Below are 20,858 nucleotides of genomic sequence, written 5' to 3'. Positions count from 1 at the left end.
TTTCTTTTTTCTTCTTGACCCTTGTTTTTTTTTGTTTTTTTTTTTGTTTTTTTTTTGTTGTTTTTTTTTTTTTGAGACAGAGCCTTGCTCTGTCACTTAGGCTGGAGTGCAGTGGCATGATCTTGGCTCACTGTAGCCTCCACCTCCTGGGCTCATGTGATTCTCCCACCTTAGCTTCCAGAGTATCTGGGACTATAGGCGTGTGCCCCCATGCCTGGCTAATGTTTGCGTTTTTTAGTAGAGACAGGTTTTTGCCATGTTGGCCAGACTGGTCTCTAACTCCTGAGCTCAAGAGATTCACCTGCCTCGGCCTCCCAAAATGCTGGGAGTATAGGCATAAGCACTGTGCCAGCCGCCATGGGCAGTTTTTCAGCCCTCATCTCCCCCATCCATGACCCTCCCACCTTTTGGAGTCTCCGGTGTCTGTTAGTCCACTCTGTGCATTTATGTGGTCCCATCATTGAGTTCCCACTGTGAGGACATGTGGTGTTTGACTTTCACTTAGGATGATGCCTTCCGTTCCATCCATGTTGCTGCAAAAGACGTGATTTCATTCATTTTTATGGCTGAGTAGTCGCCATGGTGTTTATATACCACATTTTCTTTTCTTTTTTTTATTTTGTTTTGTTTTTTTTGAGACAGAGTCTCGCTCTGTTGCCCAGGCTGGAGTGCAGTGGCACAGTCTCAGATCACTGCAATCTCCGCCTCCCGGGTTCAAGTGATTCTCCTGCCTCAGCCTCCGGAGTAGCTGGAACTACAAGCATGTGTCACCACACCTGGCTAATTTTTGTATTTTTAGTAGAAATAGGGTTTCACCATGTTGGTTAGGCTGGTTTCGAACTCCTGACCCTGTGATCCAACCACCTCAGCCTCCCAAAGTCCTGGGATTACAGGCATGAGCCGCCACTGCGCCCAGCATTTTTTTTTTTTTTTTTTTGAATGGAGTTTCACTCTTTTTGCCCAGGCTGGAGTACAATGGAGCTATCTTGGCGTGTTGCAATCTCCACCTCCCAGGTTCAAGTGATTCTCTTGCCTCAGCCTCCCAAGTAGCTGGGATTACAGGCGCAAACCACCATGCCTGGCTAATTTTGAGTAGAGACGGGGCTTCTTCCTGTTGGCCAGGCTGGTCTTGAACTCCTGACCTCAGGTGATCTGCCCACCTCAGCCTCCCCAAGTGCTGGGATGACGGGTGTGAGCCACCACGCCCAGCCACCACATTTTCTTTATCTGTCTGACACTTAGGTTAATTCTGTGACTTGGTTACTGTGAGCATCGCTGCAGCGAAGGTACAGTGCAGGTGTCTTTTTGATGTAATGATTTTTCTCCCTTTGGGTAGACACCCAATAGTGAGATTGCTGTGTCCAGTGGAAGTTCTGGGTTTAGTTTCCTGAGAAATCTCTATTCTGTTGTCCATAGCAGACTCTCCCCTTGAGCTACTTAAAGGCGTCCTGATTTCTCCGTCAGAGGTTGATAGGCAGCCCTTGGACTTCTGAAAATAGTAACATGGGAACTGTTACTTGGACTCATCCAGATTTTTCTACGAACATTTGGTGGGTCCTCATTTCTTAAAAATGTGTTAAGGCTGGGTGCAGTGGCTCACGCCTGTAATCCCAGCACTTTGGGAGGCCAAGGTGGGAGGATCACAAGGTCAGGAGTTCGAGACCAGCCTGACCAACATGGTGAAACCCCATCTCTAATAAAAATACAAAAATAAGCCAGGTGTGGGTGCACACCTGTAGTTCCAGCTACTCAGGAGGCTGAGGCAGGAGAATTGCTTGAACCTGGGAGGCAGAGATTACAGTGAACCAAGATCACGCCATTACACTCCAGCCTGGGCGACAGAGTGAAATGCAGTCTCAAAAAAAAAAAAAATTGCTAAAATCCCCAGGTTTCTCCCCACTCTTTTAAAACTGGGAAATGACTGTGCCCACAGGCTTGGATTGACTTGAGGAATTTGCTAGTCGGTTCCCGGGAGGTGTAGGGGAGCAGGGAGGAAGAGGTGGTTACTCACCTTCCCTTAGTGACATCATCCATCACTGGGCACGCAAAGGGACTGTGGAAGATGAGGTTAAAAGTTTCGTACACTGGATTCCCAGCAGGAGGTCTTGGGTGAGCTCGTTCCACACTGGTTCAGATTTAAATCAGTTCAACGTGAGATAAGATATGTAAATCAGACCATGGCTGGCAGTCTGACCAGGTGTTGTAAATACCAGTGCTAAAGGAACATGCTCTAAGCCAGCTTTCTTTTCACTGGGAGCATGGATGAAAAAATTCAGCCAAGAATTTTGAGCTTCTTGTGGGTGATGGGGGTGGGTGAGCACCGTAGAATCCTGTAAAACAGTAGGGTGTAATAATCCCTTCCTAGCGAGAAGTACTACATTTACCTCACTAATGTAGCACATACTGGGTGCTGGGTAATATTTACTAAGCAAATAAAGACAAAGCACGCAAACTTGTTTCACAAAAGAAGAATAACTTCAACTGGAATTTTCTTCCATCCTTAAATAATTTGCTCAGGAATCCAGAAATGTAAGACACATACCAGCTGTCCATTTTCCAAAAATGAGCTGAGTAAAAATGTGCAGTATCTAACTTCATGAAACATTTCTGTATTCAATTTTTATTATTCTCCAAAACCTTGGAGACTGATGCCGATTTGCAAACATTGGCTCAGCGAGAACTGTCCCCAGTCAGACTCTACTCTTGGTGGCCCCCTTGGCTTCCTTCTGGGTCATTCCTTTTGTTGCTAAGACCCAATCAGATGTCTAGTCAAGAGTGTTTTCAGGTGAGATTTTATTTTAGGAAAATCTGGCTTTTGTATGGTTTTCAGTGATGGTGAACTGGCTGTAGAAAACTTCTTCCCTCTGGGCCTGCTAACCCAGCCTCTCTAGGTAAGGCGACCTGGTGAACCTGTTTGCTTTAAGTGTGGGCGAATCAATTACTTCCATGTGATGTGTGGCTGGGAGTAAATCACTGCTCCTATTAACAACTGAAACTATTCACAACAGAGACAGTTTGAAATCAACCGTGTTTTTGTACATTATTTGGAAAGAGCTTTTCAAAACAAAAAATCTGAGCAAAAGCATGATTATTCTTCCAGGAAGTAGAATTACTAGCCTTTTTAAATCTGTGTGTAAGGTTCTCAGTTCTCACGTAAGGCATTTCAGAAGTAAGGGAAATCCCAACTCAGAGGAAAAGCAGAATCACAGGAAAAGGTGCTAAACTGTGACCGCACTGACCTTCTGAAACTCCAGGACAAAACTGCCCGCACTCCCAGCAGCAGCTTCCACCTGGGTCTTTCTGTGATCCTCAGTGCTGGGATATCATCCTAGTTTGCTTAGTGGGAATTTTTGGAAGCATTCTTTTCTTTCCGAGGTTTTTTTTTCTTGAAATTGAGAAATAGTGCAAACTAAAGAGCAGTTGCTTCATGTTTTACTGCAACCTCTGTATCTCTGTGGAAGCCCATTTTGAGGATAAATTTTGGTCATGGATTACACTTATAGGTGCATACACATTCATATTGACATGGATTACCTGTTAATATCGGGAGGTGTAACTGGGTTAGCGTGTGTAATGTGTTTATTGATGCCGACTTTCTAACATTTGTTATTTATGAAGCATGCTTTCTCCTGCTGTGTTTAAAGTCATTCCCCTCATCTGCCCATTTCCCCTGATTTAACTCCACAAATTGGATGAGATTAATTTCTCCTAAGTTGGAAGGATTTGATCTGTAAAGATGATGGCAGGGAAAGGATGAGAGCCACACCGTTGTTAACATGTTTGAAACTCCTCCGAAGTTTTGAAGCTTTTCTTTTAGATCCAAGGTCTGTGTTTAGGGTGTTTTTTTTTTTTTTAAATAAAATGGTTTTAGAGTTTTGTTTTTTGAGATGGTGTCACTCTGTCACCGGAGTGCAGCAATGGTGTGTGGTCTTGGCTTACGGTAACCTCCACCTCCTGGGTTCAAGCAATTCTCCCACCTCAGCCTCCCTATTAGCTGGGATTACAGGCACACACCACCACACCCAGCTAATTTTTGTATTTTTTGGTAGAGACGGGGTTTCACCTTGTTGGCCAGGCTGGTCTCAAACTTCTGACCTCAAGTGATCCACCTGCCTCAGCCTCCCAAAGTGCTGGGATTATTGGCTTGAGCCACCACACCCAGCTGGTTTTAAAGTTTTTAAATACAAGTTTTGGTTAAGTAATGAATAGTGATTAAGTCTGTATTCCGTGACAAGCATTATATAAAATGGTGTGTGTGTGTGTGTGTGTGTGTGTGTGTGTGTGTGTGTGTGTGTTTAAGCTCTTTGCTGGGCACAGTAGCTCACACCTGTAGTCCCAACTCTGGAGGCTGAGGCAGAGGATTTTTTGAGCCCAGGTGGTCCAGGCTCCCTGGGTGACATAGTGAGACCCCATCTCCAAAAAAAAAAAATTAATTAAAAAAAGAACTTTGCAGGCCGGGCGCGGTGGCTCAAGCCTGTAATCCCAGCACTTTGGGAGGCCGGGGCGGGTGTATCACGAGGTCAAGAGATCGAGACCATCCTGGTCAACTTGGTGAAACCCCGTCTCTACTAAAAATACAAAAAAAAATTAGCTGGGCATGGTGGTGCGTGCCAGTAATCCCAGCTACTCAGGAGGCTGAGGCAGGAGAACTGCCTGAACCCAGGAGGCGGAGGTTGCGGTGAGCCGAGATCGCGCCATTGCACTCCAGCCTGGGTAACATGAGTGAAACTCCATCTCAAAAAAAAAAAAAAAAAAGAACTTTGCCTACAAGGAGTTTATCATCTAATTGAGGAAAATAAGAATTACAGGCAGAAACCTGATGTGATCAATTGTATCTGAGTGCCAAAAATGGCACATAGAACAAGCAGTGGATGTCAACAGCAGCCACAGAACGAGCCTGGCAGAGAGGCCAATGCTGAGTGAGTCCCAAAGGCTTGACTGGGTTTGGTAGAGTTTTTAAGCTAAGCTTTGAAGCCTGGGAGGAGGGCAGCAGGGAGGCAGCGGGAAGGGGTTCTCACGTGAGTAGCTCTGTCTTTTTTTTTTTTTAGACAGAGTCCTGCTCTTGCTCAGGCTGGAGTGCAATGGCGCAATCTCGGCTCACTGCAACCTCCGCCTCCCAGGTTCAAGCGATTCTTCTGCCTCAGCCATCCGAGTAGCTGGGATTACAGGCACCCGACACCACACCCAGCTAATTTTTGTATTTTTAGTAGAGATGGGGTTTCACCATGTTGGCCAGGCTACTCTCGAACTCCTGACCTTGTGATCCGCCTACCTGGGCCTCCCAAAGAGCTAAGATTACAGGCGTGAGCCACCGTGCCCAGCCATTTTTTGTTTTTTTGTTCGTTTTCTTTTTCTTTTTTTTTTTTTTTGAGGCAGTCTCACTCTCGCCACACTGGAGTGCAGTGGTGAGATCTTGGCTCACAGCAACCTCCACCTCCCAGGTTCAAGCAATTCTCCTGCCTCTGCCTCCCGAGTCGGTGGGACTTACAGGTGCGACAGGTACATGCCACCACGCCCAGCTAGTTTTTGTATTTTTATTAGAGGTGGGGTTTCACCACGTTGGCCAGAATGGTCTCTATCTCTTGACACTGTGATCCACCCGCCTCAGACTCCCAAAATGCTGGGATTACAGGCGTGAGCCACCGCGCCTGGCCGTGAGTAGCACTTTCATAGGAGACCTGGCTCAATTTGTAAAAAGAAATGTGGAAGAGAGAAGGCTAGGCCAGATTCTAGAGAGACACTTTATAAAGCCTCATGTTCTTACAGACCAGCTCCTTGGCAATACAGATTAGGAAAATGAAAACTTGGCCACCTTACCTGGCCTGTGGCGTCAAGAGCAACCTCGGATTTTTGAAATGTTAGTTATTGAGGCCTGGCAAGGTGGCTCATGCCTGTAATACCATCACTTTGGGAGGCAGAGGTGGTGGATCACCTGAGGTCAGGAGTTTAGAGACCAGCCTGGCAACATGGTGAAACCCTGTCTCTACTAAAAATACAAAAATCATCCAGGCATAGTGGTGGGCACCTGTAATCCCAGCTACTTGGGAGACTGAGGCAGGAGAATCGTTCACCCAGGAGGCAGAAGTTTCAGTGAGCTGAGATCATGCCACTGTACTCCAGCCTGGGAGACAGAGTGAGAATCTGTCTCAGAAAAAAGAAAAGCAATGTTAGTTATTGAAATAGCTGGCAGTTTACAGGTGGGTGTGGTATGAGTGCTAGTTTCTTTTGACCAGAGCTTTCAAGAGTGGATGTACTTGGGGGAGGGAAACGTGCCGTTGGGGCCCCAGCTCCTCTTCCCTCTTCCTGAGGTCGGCTGTGTGCATTTGTGTGTGGATCTGCAGCTGTGGTGCAGCAGGGACAGGGATGATGCGGACACTGGGCTTGGGTGTACGCGTACAGAAGGAACCAGGCGTGTGCCCAGAGCTCTCTGTGTCACAATAACTAGGGCAAAATCCTGTTTTCATGAAAGTAGTCCACAAATTATTTTTAGGGTGAAAAAGGAAATGGTTAATTTAGTCTAAGTTTGTTTTGAAAAGCCCTACTTAAGTTGAATAATAGAAAACCAAGAATGTTTGGACTCCGTTTCCTTTTAATCTATGAATTGAGTTTAAAAAGCTATAATAGAGTCTTGACATCATTTACTACTTTTCTAGTACATTTCTTTTTATAAAACTCATTTTTATTAATACACAATTACATAAAAATTGGAATTAAGACAGAACCACATAGACTGTGAAAAAGCAGGAGTCTCCTCTTAGTTTGAGTAAAATCAAAGCAAAGTGCCTGTCGCGTAGAACACATTGACGCCTTTTCACATGGGCAAATGTTGTCAGGAGCCACTAGCATTAGGGCCAGCAGTGGCTCTTTCCTGTTTACTGATCTTTATTTTAACCTACTTCTTACCCATATGAAGAAGCCCACTCATGGTAATGAGCTGGGTGATTCAGAAAGAGTTCCCGCTGTGAAATGCTCTCATTCATGACGCTCTTGAAGGTTAAGGAAAACATAGCTTTTTGTAAAGGGCTTGGCAGTCAGGTCATCATACGGGGACTTTTCAGCTTCAAGTAGCTGGGATTATAGGCATTCACCACTATGCCTGGCTAATCATGTTTGTTTGGTTTTTTGAGACAGAGTCTCCCTCTGTTGGCCAGGCTGAAGTGCAGTGGTGTGATGTCCACTCTCTGCAGCTTCCACCTTCCAGGTTCAAGTGATTCTCTTGTCTCAACCTCCCAAGTAATTGGGATTACAGGTGCACATCACCACGCCTGGCTAATTTTTGTATTTTTGGTAGAGACAGGGTTTCACCATGTTAGTCAGGCTGGTCTCGAACTCCTGACCTCAGGTGATCCGTCTGCCTTGGCCTCCCAAAGTGTTGAGATTGCAGGCGTGAGCCACCACACCTGGCCAGGATGTAGCTTTAAAGACAATTTCTTTCCTAACATATGTTTATATTTTGGAACAAATCTTCACATAATTCATGGTGTGCACGTCCCTCCGCCCTAGCATATAGGTGTACACGCGGGTCCCGCCCTAGCGTATAGGTGTGCACGCCACCCCCGCCCTAGCGTATACATGTGCACGTTGCCCCACCCTAGCGTATACGTGTGCACGCCGCCCCTGCCCTAGCGTGTAGGTGTGCACTCTGACCCTGCTGTAGTATATGAGTATGCTCATTGGTCCCTGCCCTAGTGTATATCCTGTCATTTCTACCTCTTTCCCAGCTTGTCTCGACTGTATCTTAACAGTGTTGGTTAATGGTGAGTGTCTAGACCAGGAAGGGTCTATAACCCTGCACCGAAGTCCTCTCTTACCCATGTTTGCTTTCCATGGTTTCAGTCACTTGAAGTCAACTATGGTCCAAAAATATTAAGTGGAAAATTCCAGAAATAAATCCTTAAGTTTTAAATTGTGCACCATTCTGAGTAGCGGGATGAAATGCATTGTTCCAATCTGCCCCCTCCTGCATGTGGCTCCTCCTTTGTCTGGCGTCCCCACCTGCCGTCACTAGGTAGCCACCTCTTCTCAATTCAGCTGTCTGTCACAATGCTTGTGTTCAAGTCACTTTGATTCTACTGAATAATGGCCCTGAAGCAGAAGAGGCATGATGCTGGCCAGCAACTTGTATATGCCGAAGAGAGGCCACCAAGCGCTTCCTGTAAGTGGAAAGGTGAAAGTTCTCAACTTAGGGAAGAAAAAAATCAAATGCTGAGGTCGCTAAGACGTACTATAAGAACAGAGTGTCTTCTCTCTGTGAAGTTGTGAAGAAGGAGAAATAAGTTTGTATTAATTTTGCTGTCACATTTCATACTGTACAAGTTATGGCCACAGTGTGTGACAAGTGCGTAGTTACCTTGTAGGTAGAAGATATGAAATGATCAAGTCCCGATTGCTGGCAGACGGGCCGGGATCGGTGCTCTCTGTAGTTTGAAGCATCCACCGAGTGTCTTGGAACATAACCCCCTGAGATAAGGGAGAACTGCAGCAGTATAGGTACATGGGGCTGAGTCTTCAGGACCAGCCTGCACCTTTTTTTGTCAAATGTTTGCAACGGCAATGAGTTGAGACAGTTCTCTTTTTAAAGTGTAGCATAGACATGCTAAGCAAGATTGGTTCTGCATCACTTGGTTAAGGAGAGTAATTTTTCCATTCACGTTCAGAACTACCAAAGACAGTAATGACCTTGTGATTTGGTTGAAGCTGTCTGCAGGGAATCCAAGTCTCATAAGACAAGATTTCCTTCCCTCACATTGACTTGGTGCAAAACCTTAGTAGAATGTGGGAAACTTTGTATTATTTGTTCCAGCTTAGATTGTTCAGTCAAGTGGACCAGGTTCACTGTTCCCTGATTAATTTTGAGCTGAGCTGTGGTGTAGAAAAGGTTACCTTCGGGGTTCTTCCTCTTGCTGTGACACCCATGCCGTTTTCAGGTTTCCTGAATTGCCCTGGGGTTTCTAGGTGATGCCTGTCTTTTCTTCCCTCATTAAATCGTAACTTACCTGTCTGTATCGTCTCCTGACATACTGGGTCTTTCAAAGGCTCCAGGGTGCTGAAATGATCTGATAAATCATTTCTTTAACCTCTAGGAAACCTTCCCTTTCTGTGTTGGTAGCAGCCAGACTCAAGTGCCTAAAGGAAGCACACAGGTGGCCGGGCGCGGTGGCTCACACCTGTAATCCCAACACTTTGGGAGGCCAAGGCAGGTGAATCATGAGGTCAAGAGATCAAGACCATCCTGGCCAACATGGTGAAACCCCGTCTCTACTAAAAATGCAAAAATTAGCTGGCCATGGTGGTATCTGCCTGTAGTCCCAGCTCCTCAGGAGGCTGAGACAGGAGAATCCCTTGAACCTGGGAGGCAGAGGTTGCAGTGAGCCGAGATCACACCACTGCCTTCCAGCCTGGTGATGGAGAGGGATTCCATCTCAAAAAAAAAAACAAAACAAAACAAAACACACATTTTCCCTTCGATGAGTGAGGTGGGTGGCTGTCTGTTCTAGAACAATCAAGTCATGCCACCCCACACACACTCAGCCCCCGACTCACCACTGGCATGAGACCCTGGATATGCATGTAAAATGCAGCATCGTGTTTTACACTTACAGGAGTAGAATTGTGCTAAGAATCTAACTGACTTTTCATTGAATGGTTTGAAGGTTTGTGCATGGCCTCATCCAGCTGATGCAACTGACGTGCAGTATTCCATGGTAAGCGTTTACCCCATTTCTGCTTATTCCTAGAGTTCATGGTAAATGAAGAACCCAGACTGCCACCACCTCTTCTCAGCAGCAGACAACACTGTGACCCCATCCTGGCACATGTTCCCCTATGTTCCTAGGAGAGAGCTCCTCTAGAGTGAAGGCTGAGCAGTGGGCTGTGTAACGCAGAGGACATACTTTCTCTCAGTACTGCCCAATTGGCCTGCAGAGCGGTTGTGTAAATTCATTCCCAGCAGGCTCACAAAGGTTGCCCCACGTTCTTGCTGACATGTGTTATTTTTTGTCTAATTTTTGCCACACCAGTAGGTAAGAAATAATGTCTACAGTAGTTTTAGCTTGTCCTTTTTATGTTCACTAGTGAGACTGAACATCTCTTTTGTACTTCTTAATCATCTGGTTTCTTCCTTTTTTTTTTTTTTTGAGACAGAGTCTCATTCTGTTACCCAGGCTGGATTGCAGTGCTGTGATCTCAGTTCCCTGCAACCTCCGCCTCCCAGGTTCAAGCGATTCTCCTGCCTTAGCCTCCCGAATAGCTGGGATTACATATGTACACCACCATGCCTAGCCAATGTTTGTATTATTAGTAGAGACGGGGTTTCACCATGTTGGCCAGGATGGTATCAATCTCCTGACCTCATGATCCGCCTGCCTCAGCCTCCCAAAGTGCTGGGATTACAGGCGTGAGCCACTGTGTCCGGCCTCTGAGTTTCTTATTAATTTAGAAGGTTTTCATATATTCTAGCTATTGATTCCTTATAAGTATTAGACATAGTACATATCTTCTATCAGCTGGCAGCTTTTCTGCAAGTATTATCTCTGGTGTCCTTAATTTTTAGGTAGACAGATGCATTGAAATTTTTACCTTATAATTTGAATTTTTTGAGTCCTAATGAATAGAAAGATTAATAGAGCAAAATAGGAAATTCAGAAATAGAACCAAAACATATAAACATTTAGTATAAATAACATCAGTATTTCAAAACAGTGGCAAAAGATGGGTCCTTCAGTACTTGGCACTTGAGCCATCGGGTAACCTTCGTGGCTTGGGGGCAGGGGATAGGTCTCTACTCCATACGTTATACTGACATAAATTGAAGGTGGGTCAGATATTTAGATATGAAAAATGAAACCATAAAAATGCTAGTAGAGATTTGATAGGTATATTCTATATTCTTAGAGTAGGAAAGGCCTAAATTTGCAAAAACACATGAGTTATAAACAAAAAGATTGATAAATTCAACTACATAAAAATAAATTCTTTAGGTTATATTACAGATTTTGTAAAAATGCTTGCATCGTTTGTATCAAACAGTGTCTGGGCTTTCCAGTCTGTTTCATTGCTCTGTCTGTCCTGGTATCAGCACCTTGTGTTTTACTTGGCCAGGCGTGGTGCTTCATGTCAGTAATCCCAGCACTTTGGGAGGCTGAGGTGGGCGGATCAAGAGGTCAGGAGTTTGAGACCAGCCTGGTCAACATGGCATAACAGTGTCTCTACTAAAAATACAAAAATTAGCCAGGTGTGGTGGTGGGCACCTGTAATCCCAGCTACTCAGTAGCCTGAGGCAAGAGAATCACTTGAACCCAGGAAGCGGAGGTTGCAGTGAGCTGAGATCATGCCACAGCACTCCAGCCTGGGTGACAGAGCGAGACTCTGTCTCAAAATTAAAAATTTTTTTTAAATTAAAAAAAAAAAAGACCTACAATATGGAATAGCAGTGGTGAAAACAGGAATGGTTTTTAATATTTTCCGATAAGTATGGTGTTTCCTGTCTTTTATTTTTATTTAATTAATTAATTTATTTTTGAGAAAAGGTCTAGCTTTGTCACCAGGCTGGAGTGCAGTGGCGACAATCTCAGCTCATTGCAATATCCACCTCCCGGGTTCAAGCGATTCCCCTGCCTCAGCCTCCTGAGTAGCTGGGACAACAGGCGCGTGCCACCATGCCTGGCTTATTTTTTTATTTTTCGTAGAGATGGGGTTTCCCCTTGTTGGCCAGGCTGGTTTCCAACTCCTGACCTCAGGTGATCCTCCCGCCTTGGCCTCCTGAAGTGCTGGGATTACAGGCATGAGCCACCACACCTGGCCAATAAAAATATTCTTTCAGCTGGGCTCAGTGGCTCAGGCCTGTAATCCCAGCACTTTGGGAGGCCGAGGTGGGCAGATTATGAGGTCAGGAGATCGAGACCATCCTGGCTAACAAGGTGAAACCCGGTCTCTACTAAAAATACAAAAAATTAGCCAGGCGTGGTGGCATACACCTGGAGTCTCAGCTACTCCAGAGGCTGAGGCAGGAGAATCACTTGAATCTGGGTGGTGGAGGTTGCAGTAAGCCAAGATCAAGCCACTGCATTCCAGCCTGGGTGACAGAGAAAGACTCCATCCCAAAAAATATATATATATTATTTTAAGAACAATGGCAAAATAGCATAGAAAATACAAATTTCTAAAAGCTGTTTCATCTGAAACCAAGACAGGTTGAAAAAGACAGACAGACAGACACAAACACACACACACACACAAATACAAATGTATATGTATACATATATTGGGAAACACACTCAGCCATTGTCTCCTTAAACATTACTTGTATTATTTATTTATTTTATTATTCATTTTGGAGACAGAGTCTCACTCTGTCTCCCAGGCTGGAGTGCAGTGGCGCATTCTCGGCTCACCGCAACCTCCGCCTCCCAGGTTCCAGCAATCCTCCTGCCTCTGCCTCCCAAGTAGCTGGAATTACAGGTGTGCCTCACCATGCCTGGCTAATTTTTGTATTTTTAGTAGAGGCAGGGTTTTACCAGGCTGGTCTCAAACTCCTGACTTCAAGTGATTCGCCTGCTTCAGCCTCCCAAAGTGCTGGGATTACAGGCACTTTCCCTTGCTTTTTTCCACTCTCAGAATGTCATGGAGTTGGAGGAGCACCTAATTCTTTTTTAAACAGTGTGTGGAGTTGTTATCCTCACTGCTTTCAGAGTCTTCTCCTGGTTCCGCCCACCCTTCAGACCATGGCCAGAGTCGTCTCTCAATGTAGTGTGGTCCTGTGCCTCTGCAGGATGTAAGCCTCCCTTCGTTCTCCCCACCTATGGGCAAAGTTCAGAACTCAAAGCTACTTTCACTGGGGTCCAGCTGACCTCATCCCCCCGGTTTGCACCTCTCTCTACCTTTTCTGCAACCCGTGTTGTATCTTGTGTTTGAGCTGAGTTCACTGCTTTATCCTGAGCACTTGCCATTTTTCAAACAGGCTTACATTTCCACACCTTTCTTGATTCTTTTTTCTCTGTTAGGAATGCCCATAGGTGTGGTGATGTTAAAGTGCTGTTTCAAGAGTTTCTTTAATGGGCCAGGTGCAGTGGCTCACACCTGTAATCCCAGCACTTTGGGAGCCCGAGGCAGGTGGATCACCTGAGGTCAGGAGTTCGAGACCAGCCCAACCAATATGGTGAAACCCTGTCTCTAATAAAAATACAAAAATTAGCCAGGCATGGTGGCATGTGCCTGTAATCCCAGCTACTAGGGAGGCTGAGGCAGGAGAATCACTTGAACCAGGGAGGCAGAGGTTACAGTGAACCAAGATCGTGCCATTGCACTCCAGCCTGGGCAACAGAGCAAGACTCCATCTCAAAAAAAAAAAAAAAAAAAAAAAAAAAAGGAAGCCAGGCGCCATGGCTCATGCCTGTAATCCTGGCACTTTGGGAGGCTGAGGTGGGTGGATTACCTGAGGTCAGGAGTTCAAGACCAGCCTGGCCATCATGGAGAAACTCCATCTTTAAAATAAAAAGAAAAAAAAAAGAAGAGTTTGTTTAACTAGCTGTCTCCTTAAATCTTAGCTATCTCTTAGGACTTGGCTGAGTTGTCGCCTTTACTGTGAAATCTCTGAACCCTCCCTGGAGCTACTCCTTCCTGGGCACTCATGGAGTCCCTGTAATGGCACTGAGCATTGTTACACATCTGTCTTCCCTTAGAGTTGGTGCTATGTGGCAGAGTCACTTGTGGAACTCCCTAAAAACACACACATCCAGCCTTTACCCCCATAAATGTGTTCTGTAGGTCTGGGTCTGAGTCCCAAAGAGTTTCTAATCCATTGCCTGAGTTAAGCATCAGTGGGTAGATGGGCTCCTCTATGGAAGGGAAGCCTCTGATTCATCTGCCCAAGGTAGGTAGGAAAACAGGAAGCATCAAAGAATGTGCTGAGGCTAGAAAGGACATGGGTTCAGATGGAAGCAGGTGATGACTGAGTGGCTGAAACTTTGATTCTCCAGCCTGTTGGGAATGGGTTCAAGTTGACTGCTTTTGGGAGCGTGGTGACATTAAAGTGTTGTTTCAAGATTAATCCAGCTGAAGAACCCAGCAGAAGTGTGGAGAAGAGGGAGAAGGCAGGAGGACAGCAGATGGCGGCTGTAGTTGGATTGTGTACCCCAAAGCTCATGTATTGGAAACTTAATCCCCAGGACAGCCATGCTGAGAGGTGGGGACAGGAGGAGGTGACTCGTGTTATTGCAGGAGTGGGTTCACTGTACAAGCAAGTCTGTCCCTTTCTTGCTGTCTCTTACCGGTGATAACTTCCGTTGTCTTACGGTACGGCAGGAAGGCCCTCAGCAGATGTGACCCTGGATCATGGACTTCCCAAGCTCCGGAATCACAAGCCAAGATGAAGACAATGGCTGTGGCAGTAACGCAGGCACATGCTAAAATGTGCTGAACTTGGGAGTGGGACCAGAAGGGAAGTGGATACAACTCACGTTGCAAGGGAAGAGTCCACAGGGCTGGGCAGCAGGCCGCCTGCGAGTGGCAGGATGGGGAGTGTGGGAGATGTTTCCATGGCTCATTTGTGTGATGAGGCCCTGGCCCTGGGTCTAGGGTGGACGCTGAGTCACACATGTGGCAAAACCAGCCCTTTCAGGTCAACAACAGAAAGACCTAGTTACTTGAGCTGTTCCATATACCCAAGTGTGGCCATTTCCTCCTGAGATGGTGGCGGGACAGGGAAAGGAGGGCTTTGTGCATTACACCATCTCGGGCATTCTAGGGCCTCCTGGAATGTACAGGAAGATAAAGGGAGCGGCCTGTCTCTCCTAGCTCCACAGCCCACCAGCTCTCCTAGGATCATCAACTTTGTCTTCGTTTTACTATTTGGAATAGTGGCAACTTTATGTATATGCTTATCTTCTGGTTTCCTAGCCTTGCTCTTAAATCACCATTTGATGTGTACCGATTGGGCAGAAATGTGTCTTTTTTAATCTGTTCTGCAGAGATGTTTGTAAGGTTTCTCAGCAGAGGTTTTCCTGGTAATGCTTGAAGTCTTGAATGGCAGGGTTCCCCTAAAGGTGTTCAATGCTGATTGGACTTTCTCCACAAATGGTCATGTCTCTGTTAATCAGCAAGAGGCTTATTCCTATGAGTCTTCTTTGGTCTTCTAGAAGGTTTTGTTGAACTCTCTAACACACTGTTCAGGGGCTGGGCTGGATTTCCTGCTAAAAGGGTCAGAGGACCAGGCATGGTGGCTCACGCCTATAATCCCAGCACTTTGGGGAGGCTGAGGCAGGCAGATCACTTGAGCTCAGGAGTTCAAGACAGCCTGGGAAACATAACAAAACCCTGTCTCTACAAAAAATAAGCTGGGTGTGGCAGTGCACGCCTGTAGTCCCAGCTACCCATGAGGCTGAGGTGGGAGGACTGCTTGAGCCCATGAGGTCAGGCTGCAGTGAGCTGTGATTTTGCCACTGCACTCCAGCCTGGGTGACAAAGTGAGACCTTGTCTCCACAAAAAAGCGGGGTAGGGGGCGGTCAGAGGACCATATGACATTAAGGGGCATACAGGGGACCGTTTCAGTGTCTTTGCTCCTGGAAGTAAAAACGGGAATTTCCTTGTAGTATTAGCTTGGGGCGCTTTACTTTTTATGTACAGCCTGCAGTAGCATGAGGCTTCCACAGAGTCTCCGGTTTTGGAGATGTCAGCCAAGTTCCCAGTGGTAACGTGTTAGCTCTTGTCACCTCCCCACAAGTCTGAACTGTAACGGAGCTGGAAAAGGAACCACAGTTTGTGGTGTCTGAGGCAGAAAAGACAGGGCAAGCCTGAGTGTGAAAGAGCTTGGAAGCGTAGACCCTCAGTGCAGAAGATGCCACATTACTGTCATATTTCCGGCACCAAAGTAATCTTGAATTTACCCATCTTTCCTTGAGATCATTCTAGCTGGGCATGGTGACTTGTGCCTGTAATCCCAGCTACATAGGAGGCCGGGGCAGGAGGATTGCTGCAGCCCAGGGGTATAGTGCCAGCCTGGACGACATAGCAAGACTCCATCTCTGAAAAAAAATTTAATTATTCTGGCCGGGTGCGGTGGCTCAAGCCTGTAATCCCAGCACTTTGGGAGGCCGAGGTGGGTGGATCACGAGGTCAAGAGATCGAGACCATCCTGGTCAACACGGTGAAACCCCGTCTCTACTAAAAATACAAAAAAATTAGCCGGGCATGGTGGCGTGTGCCTGTAATCCCAGCTACTCAGGAGGCTGAGGCAGGAGAATTGCCTGAACCCAGGAGGCGGAGGTTGCGGTGAGCCGAGATCGCGCCATTGCACTCCAGCCTGGGTAACAAGAGCGAAACTCCGTCCCCCCCCCCAAAAAAAAAAAAAAATTTAATTATTCTTATGTCTTCAGAATGGTTAACAGTGTAAAGGAGAAGTGGCAATCAGCATCCTCAAACCAGCTGACTTAGTGTTTCCCAATCCCCTGTATCCTAATGGTCACGTCTGAGAGTGGAGGTGGACCTCAGCCGTGTTTTTGAGGGATTCGGGCATTTGACTGTCTAGGCTCACTGACCTTTGTCATTTGTGTTTGTGTCTCTAGAAGTGAGCTGTTGCTGCAGAATGGGCTGCTGGCTCCTGCCCTGCTTCCTGTGATCGAGCTGGGCCCTGAGGAGTCTGTGGGGATGCCTGTAACCTACCAGAAATCAGACGCGTCGGACATGAACTCCGACACGTCCCCCAGCTGCAGGCCCCGGGCCTTCAGCAGAGGCGGCAGCTTGGAGAGTCGAAGCAGCAGCTCTCGGTCCAGAAGTTTCACTTTGGTGAGTGACAGTTTTTCTTTCATGCTTTCCTGTGCCTGGGTTGGTGGATTTCGCCTCAGTTCCTCTCCCTTAAAGGAGTATCTTACCAGATCTTTTTGGGTCAAACCAGCTTGGTGTTTTGGAATACTTCTTTGTGAAATGGCTCTTTATTTTTAATCATCTTAAATTTTGCACAAATATAGAGCACCACCCATAGCCATGGAGCAAATCCCTTGCTGTGGCCAATAACTCATGGCTGCTTAGACCCAGGCAAGAGCAGGCCCGAGGCAGAAACCATCCCAGGGCTGAGGAGCCCATGGGATAAACACAGCTCCCTCTCAGGTCTCACTCCCGTGCAAGTACAGATGCTTTTCTGTCCTCCTGTCTCAGCATCCAGACCCTTGCCTAGCTTTGGGAACTTTACAGAAAGAGTTTGCACAGTTAAGAGGATCTTGTACCTTCCCCGGTGAGGACATTGATCTTTCAGGGTGGGGGAGACCATGACACTCCTAGAGGGAGGAACCCTGGAGAGAATCGGCCCCCCGGGCCTCAATAGGAACTGTCGGGAGCACCTCTCAGGTCCTCTCCTTCCGGTGGGAGCACCAGTTTCCCTCAGATACACTGAGCCATAAAACTAGCACCAGTTATGCTGAAGATAGATATACATGGCATAGGGGTAGTTACTGATAATCACGGAATTTTCTAGACCCCCACTTGCATATTTTCTTTTTTTAGACCATTATGGTAATATGTGATAAATATTATTTGATTGGCTGGGCATGGTGGCTCACACCTGTAATCCCAACATTTTGGGAGGCCAAGGCGGGTGGATCACCTGAGGTCAGGAGTTCAAGACCAGCCTGGCCAACATGATGAAACCCCATCTCTAATAAAAATACAAAAATTAGCAGGGCATGGTAATCCATGTCCTGGCCACCTGTAATCCCAGCTGCTTGGGAGGCTGAGGCAAGAGAATCGCTTGAACCAGGGAGGCAGAGCTTGCAGTGAGCTGAGATCGCACCACTGCACTCCAGCCTGGGTGACAGATCGAGACTCTCAAAAGAAAAAAAAAAAAAAACTTTGATTCACCAAAAGAAAAATATGTAATAAATTACTCTCTGAATGTCTGAGAGTCTAAAAATACTGAAGAATAGAGTTTAAAACTTTTAATTTTTTAAAATAATATAAGGAATTCATTTAAAGACATATTTTTAAGGCAGATGCAGAAACACATACAGATGAATATTCCAGTAATTTGTGGAGTATGTGCTCCCAGGCATAGTTAGGACACAGCCCTGCTCTGGAAGGGTTTTTCCAAAACTCAGCATGGCCAACTGCTCTAGGAGAGTCTGAAACATTCCCTCGCACCCATGGTGCTGGATAAAATCAGGAGTGCTCAGCAGGTGATCTTGGTATTGGAGTGAACACATAAAGCCAATTAAGAGTCAGGGTCTTTGAAGGATTTTCTTGCCTTTCACATTCATTTTCCTGTTGAAGTTGAGGCAAAACTCTGGACAGCCTCTGTGCCGTGGTGCCTCTTGGTAGAGCACCAATGAAGCATCTGCTGTTCTCCTGGAGGAGCCCATGATACTAAGGGTGTCACATGTTTGGAATCTGGGGTGAGAAAGTTGCTTTTGTATCGCCATTCTAATTATACTGGGTCTATTCCTCATAATAACCAACTTAACAATCCCGTGTGGTAGCTCAATGCACGTACTCCAGAGACAGCGAGGGCTGCGTGACCCCTGCAGACATGCCCACCAAGGAGCAGAGCTAATTGTTCTGTATTTAACCTTCTGTCTCTTTGGTGTATGTATAAAAATGTGTGTGATTTATACATTGGCTTAAATATTGAAGCATTATTCCAAGGGTTAAGGACGTAAGACTGGAGCTTCCACTCTCGTGACTGTAGTCCATTCAGAGAGAATAGGTTGCTGCAGATTTGGTTCCAGGCAACAGCTGGGCTTTGTGGGCCCAGCACAAGCCTTGGCTGCTCCCCGGTGAGCTCTGGGGCTGGGAGAGCCTTTAGTTACCACACTGGGACGAGGACGGCACCCTCACTCACTTGGTGACAAGCCTCCGGTGCGGGCTGCCCCAGGAAGGAGGCATAACCTTGATGAATCAGTTTCTTTCAGCCAAGACAATCCCACTGACCACTGAGGGCCGCCTTCAGCTGCGCTTGCAGCAGACAGGGGACAAGGTCCATCCTCCCGGCTGGTGACCTGGCTGGTGCATCACACCAGCTACCACACAAGGCTAGGAGAAAATGAAAAGAGGTTTCTTATGAGGGTCTTAGAAGCAAGCTTGTAAAGTGAATTCAGGGAACTTAGACAACAGCTGTAGAAATACAAGCCTTCACAGAATGTGTGGGGGAATGGCATGCTCAGTTCCACTGTAGAATCTGTGGGCAAATTGCATAATCAGGTCCATTGTAGAATGTGCGGGCGAACGGCATGCTCAGGTCCACTGTAGAATGTGCGGGCTAACAGGAAACTCAGGTTTCCTACTCGGGAGGCTGAGGCAGGAGAATCGGTTGAACCAGGAGGCAGAGGTTGCAGTGAGCTGAGATCACGCCACTGCACTCCAGCCTGGGCGACAGAGCAAGACTCGGTCTCAGAGAAATGCCCAGTACCTCCCACCCGCAAGCAGTGCTGGCGCCGGCTTCTCCTTCCCTGGTGTCTGTTAGTGTCCAGGTGTGGCATCATTCTGTCATCCTGCTGCCACCATCTTGTCTGGATCCGTGCTCCTCCTCCTGTCTCCTTCTCTTATCCGTAGACTTTTAAGTTACTTTTTCTTTGATGCTAAAGATGAGGTGGTGAAAGGGAAACATGCCTTCCTCCTCCGTATTGCACACATTTCTTGATTCTGCCAGTCTTATGGGCATGAGTTTGATTTTAAATTAAAGGATTCCTATTCTACCCAGTTCTTTCCTATTGGATAAATCATCCAGTAGCACTCCTGTGGTGTATGTGATGTCTCTGTCTGTTCCCCGCCGGGCCTGTCCCTGTGTATCAGGTTGAATAATGGAAACAGCATTGTAAAGCCACTCGTAGGATGCCCATAATCAAGTTACATCTGTATGGTGTGTGTTTGGGGTCACAGAATCCTGCTGCATGTCCTGTCTTACTACAGGATGCTGGAGGAGTGTTCTAGTCATGTTTCCTTGCCTTCCACTCAGACCTGTTCACTGTTTGCAGGCATTTTCCTCCAGGGACAGTTACTGAGCTAAGTTTACTTGTCATCTGATTATTTCACAGTTGTGCATTTTCCTTAGAACTAGCAAAATGAGGGCCTGGCGCGGTGGCTTATGCCCATAATCCCCGCACTTTGGGAGGCCGAGGCAGGTGGATCACCTGAGGTCAGGAGTTTGAGACCAGCCTGGCCAACATGGAGAAACCCCATCTCTACGCCTGGCTAAAAATACAAAATTAGCCGGCTGTGGTGGCACATGCCTGTAATCCCAGTTACTTGGGAGGCTGAAGCAGGAGAATCACTTGAACCTGGCAGGCAGAAGTTATGGTGAACTGAAATGGAGGGAAACTCCATCTCAAAAATATATATATATATGTATGTGTGTGTCTGTGTGTGTATATATATATATATATATATGTATGTGTGTGTCTGTGTGTGTATATATATATATGTGTGTGTGTGTGTGTATATATATATATGTATATGTGTCTGTGTGTATATATATATGTATGTGTGTCTGTGTGTGTGTGTATATATATATGTGTGTGTCTGTGTGTATATATGTATGTGTCTGTGTGTGTATATATATATGTATGTGTGTGTCTGTGTGTGTGTATATATATATGTATGTGTGTGTCTGTGTGTGTATATATATATGTATGTGTGTGTCTGTGTGTGTGTGTGTGTATATATATATGTGTGTGTCTGTGTGTGTGTATATATATATGTGTGTGTGTGTGTGTATATATATATATGTATGTGTGTGTCTGTGTGTGTATATATATGTATGTGTGTGTCTGTGTGTGTATATATGTGTATGTGTGTGTCTGTGTGTGTGTGTGTATATATATATGTATGTGTGTGTCTGTGTGTGTGTATATATATGTATGTGTGTGTCTGTGTGTGT

The 20,858-nt window shown here is 46.2% G+C and overlaps 1 protein-coding gene across 2 annotated transcripts in view; it reads left to right on the top strand.

Moving 5' to 3' along the window:
- PROSER2 (proline and serine rich 2) overlaps positions 1-20,858 on the top strand; it is a 99,479-nt gene that overhangs the window by 62,104 nt on the left and 16,517 nt on the right. For both annotated transcript variants that reach the window (XM_032244071.1, XM_032244072.1), the window contains exon 2: positions 16,561-16,780. In XM_032244071.1, coding sequence (XP_032099962.1) covers positions 16,561-16,780 — 220 coding nt within the window. The remainder of the gene's footprint in view (positions 1-16,560; positions 16,781-20,858) is intronic.

This window comes from Sapajus apella, unplaced genomic scaffold, assembly GCF_009761245.1.
Source record: "Sapajus apella isolate SASKATOON/1434 unplaced genomic scaffold, GSC_monkey_1.0 scaffold53, whole genome shotgun sequence".
NCBI classification, from domain to species: domain Eukaryota; kingdom Metazoa; phylum Chordata; class Mammalia; order Primates; family Cebidae; genus Sapajus; species Sapajus apella.
Note: the sequence above shows the minus strand (reverse complement) of the source record. Positions and strands in the feature narration are given on the sequence as shown.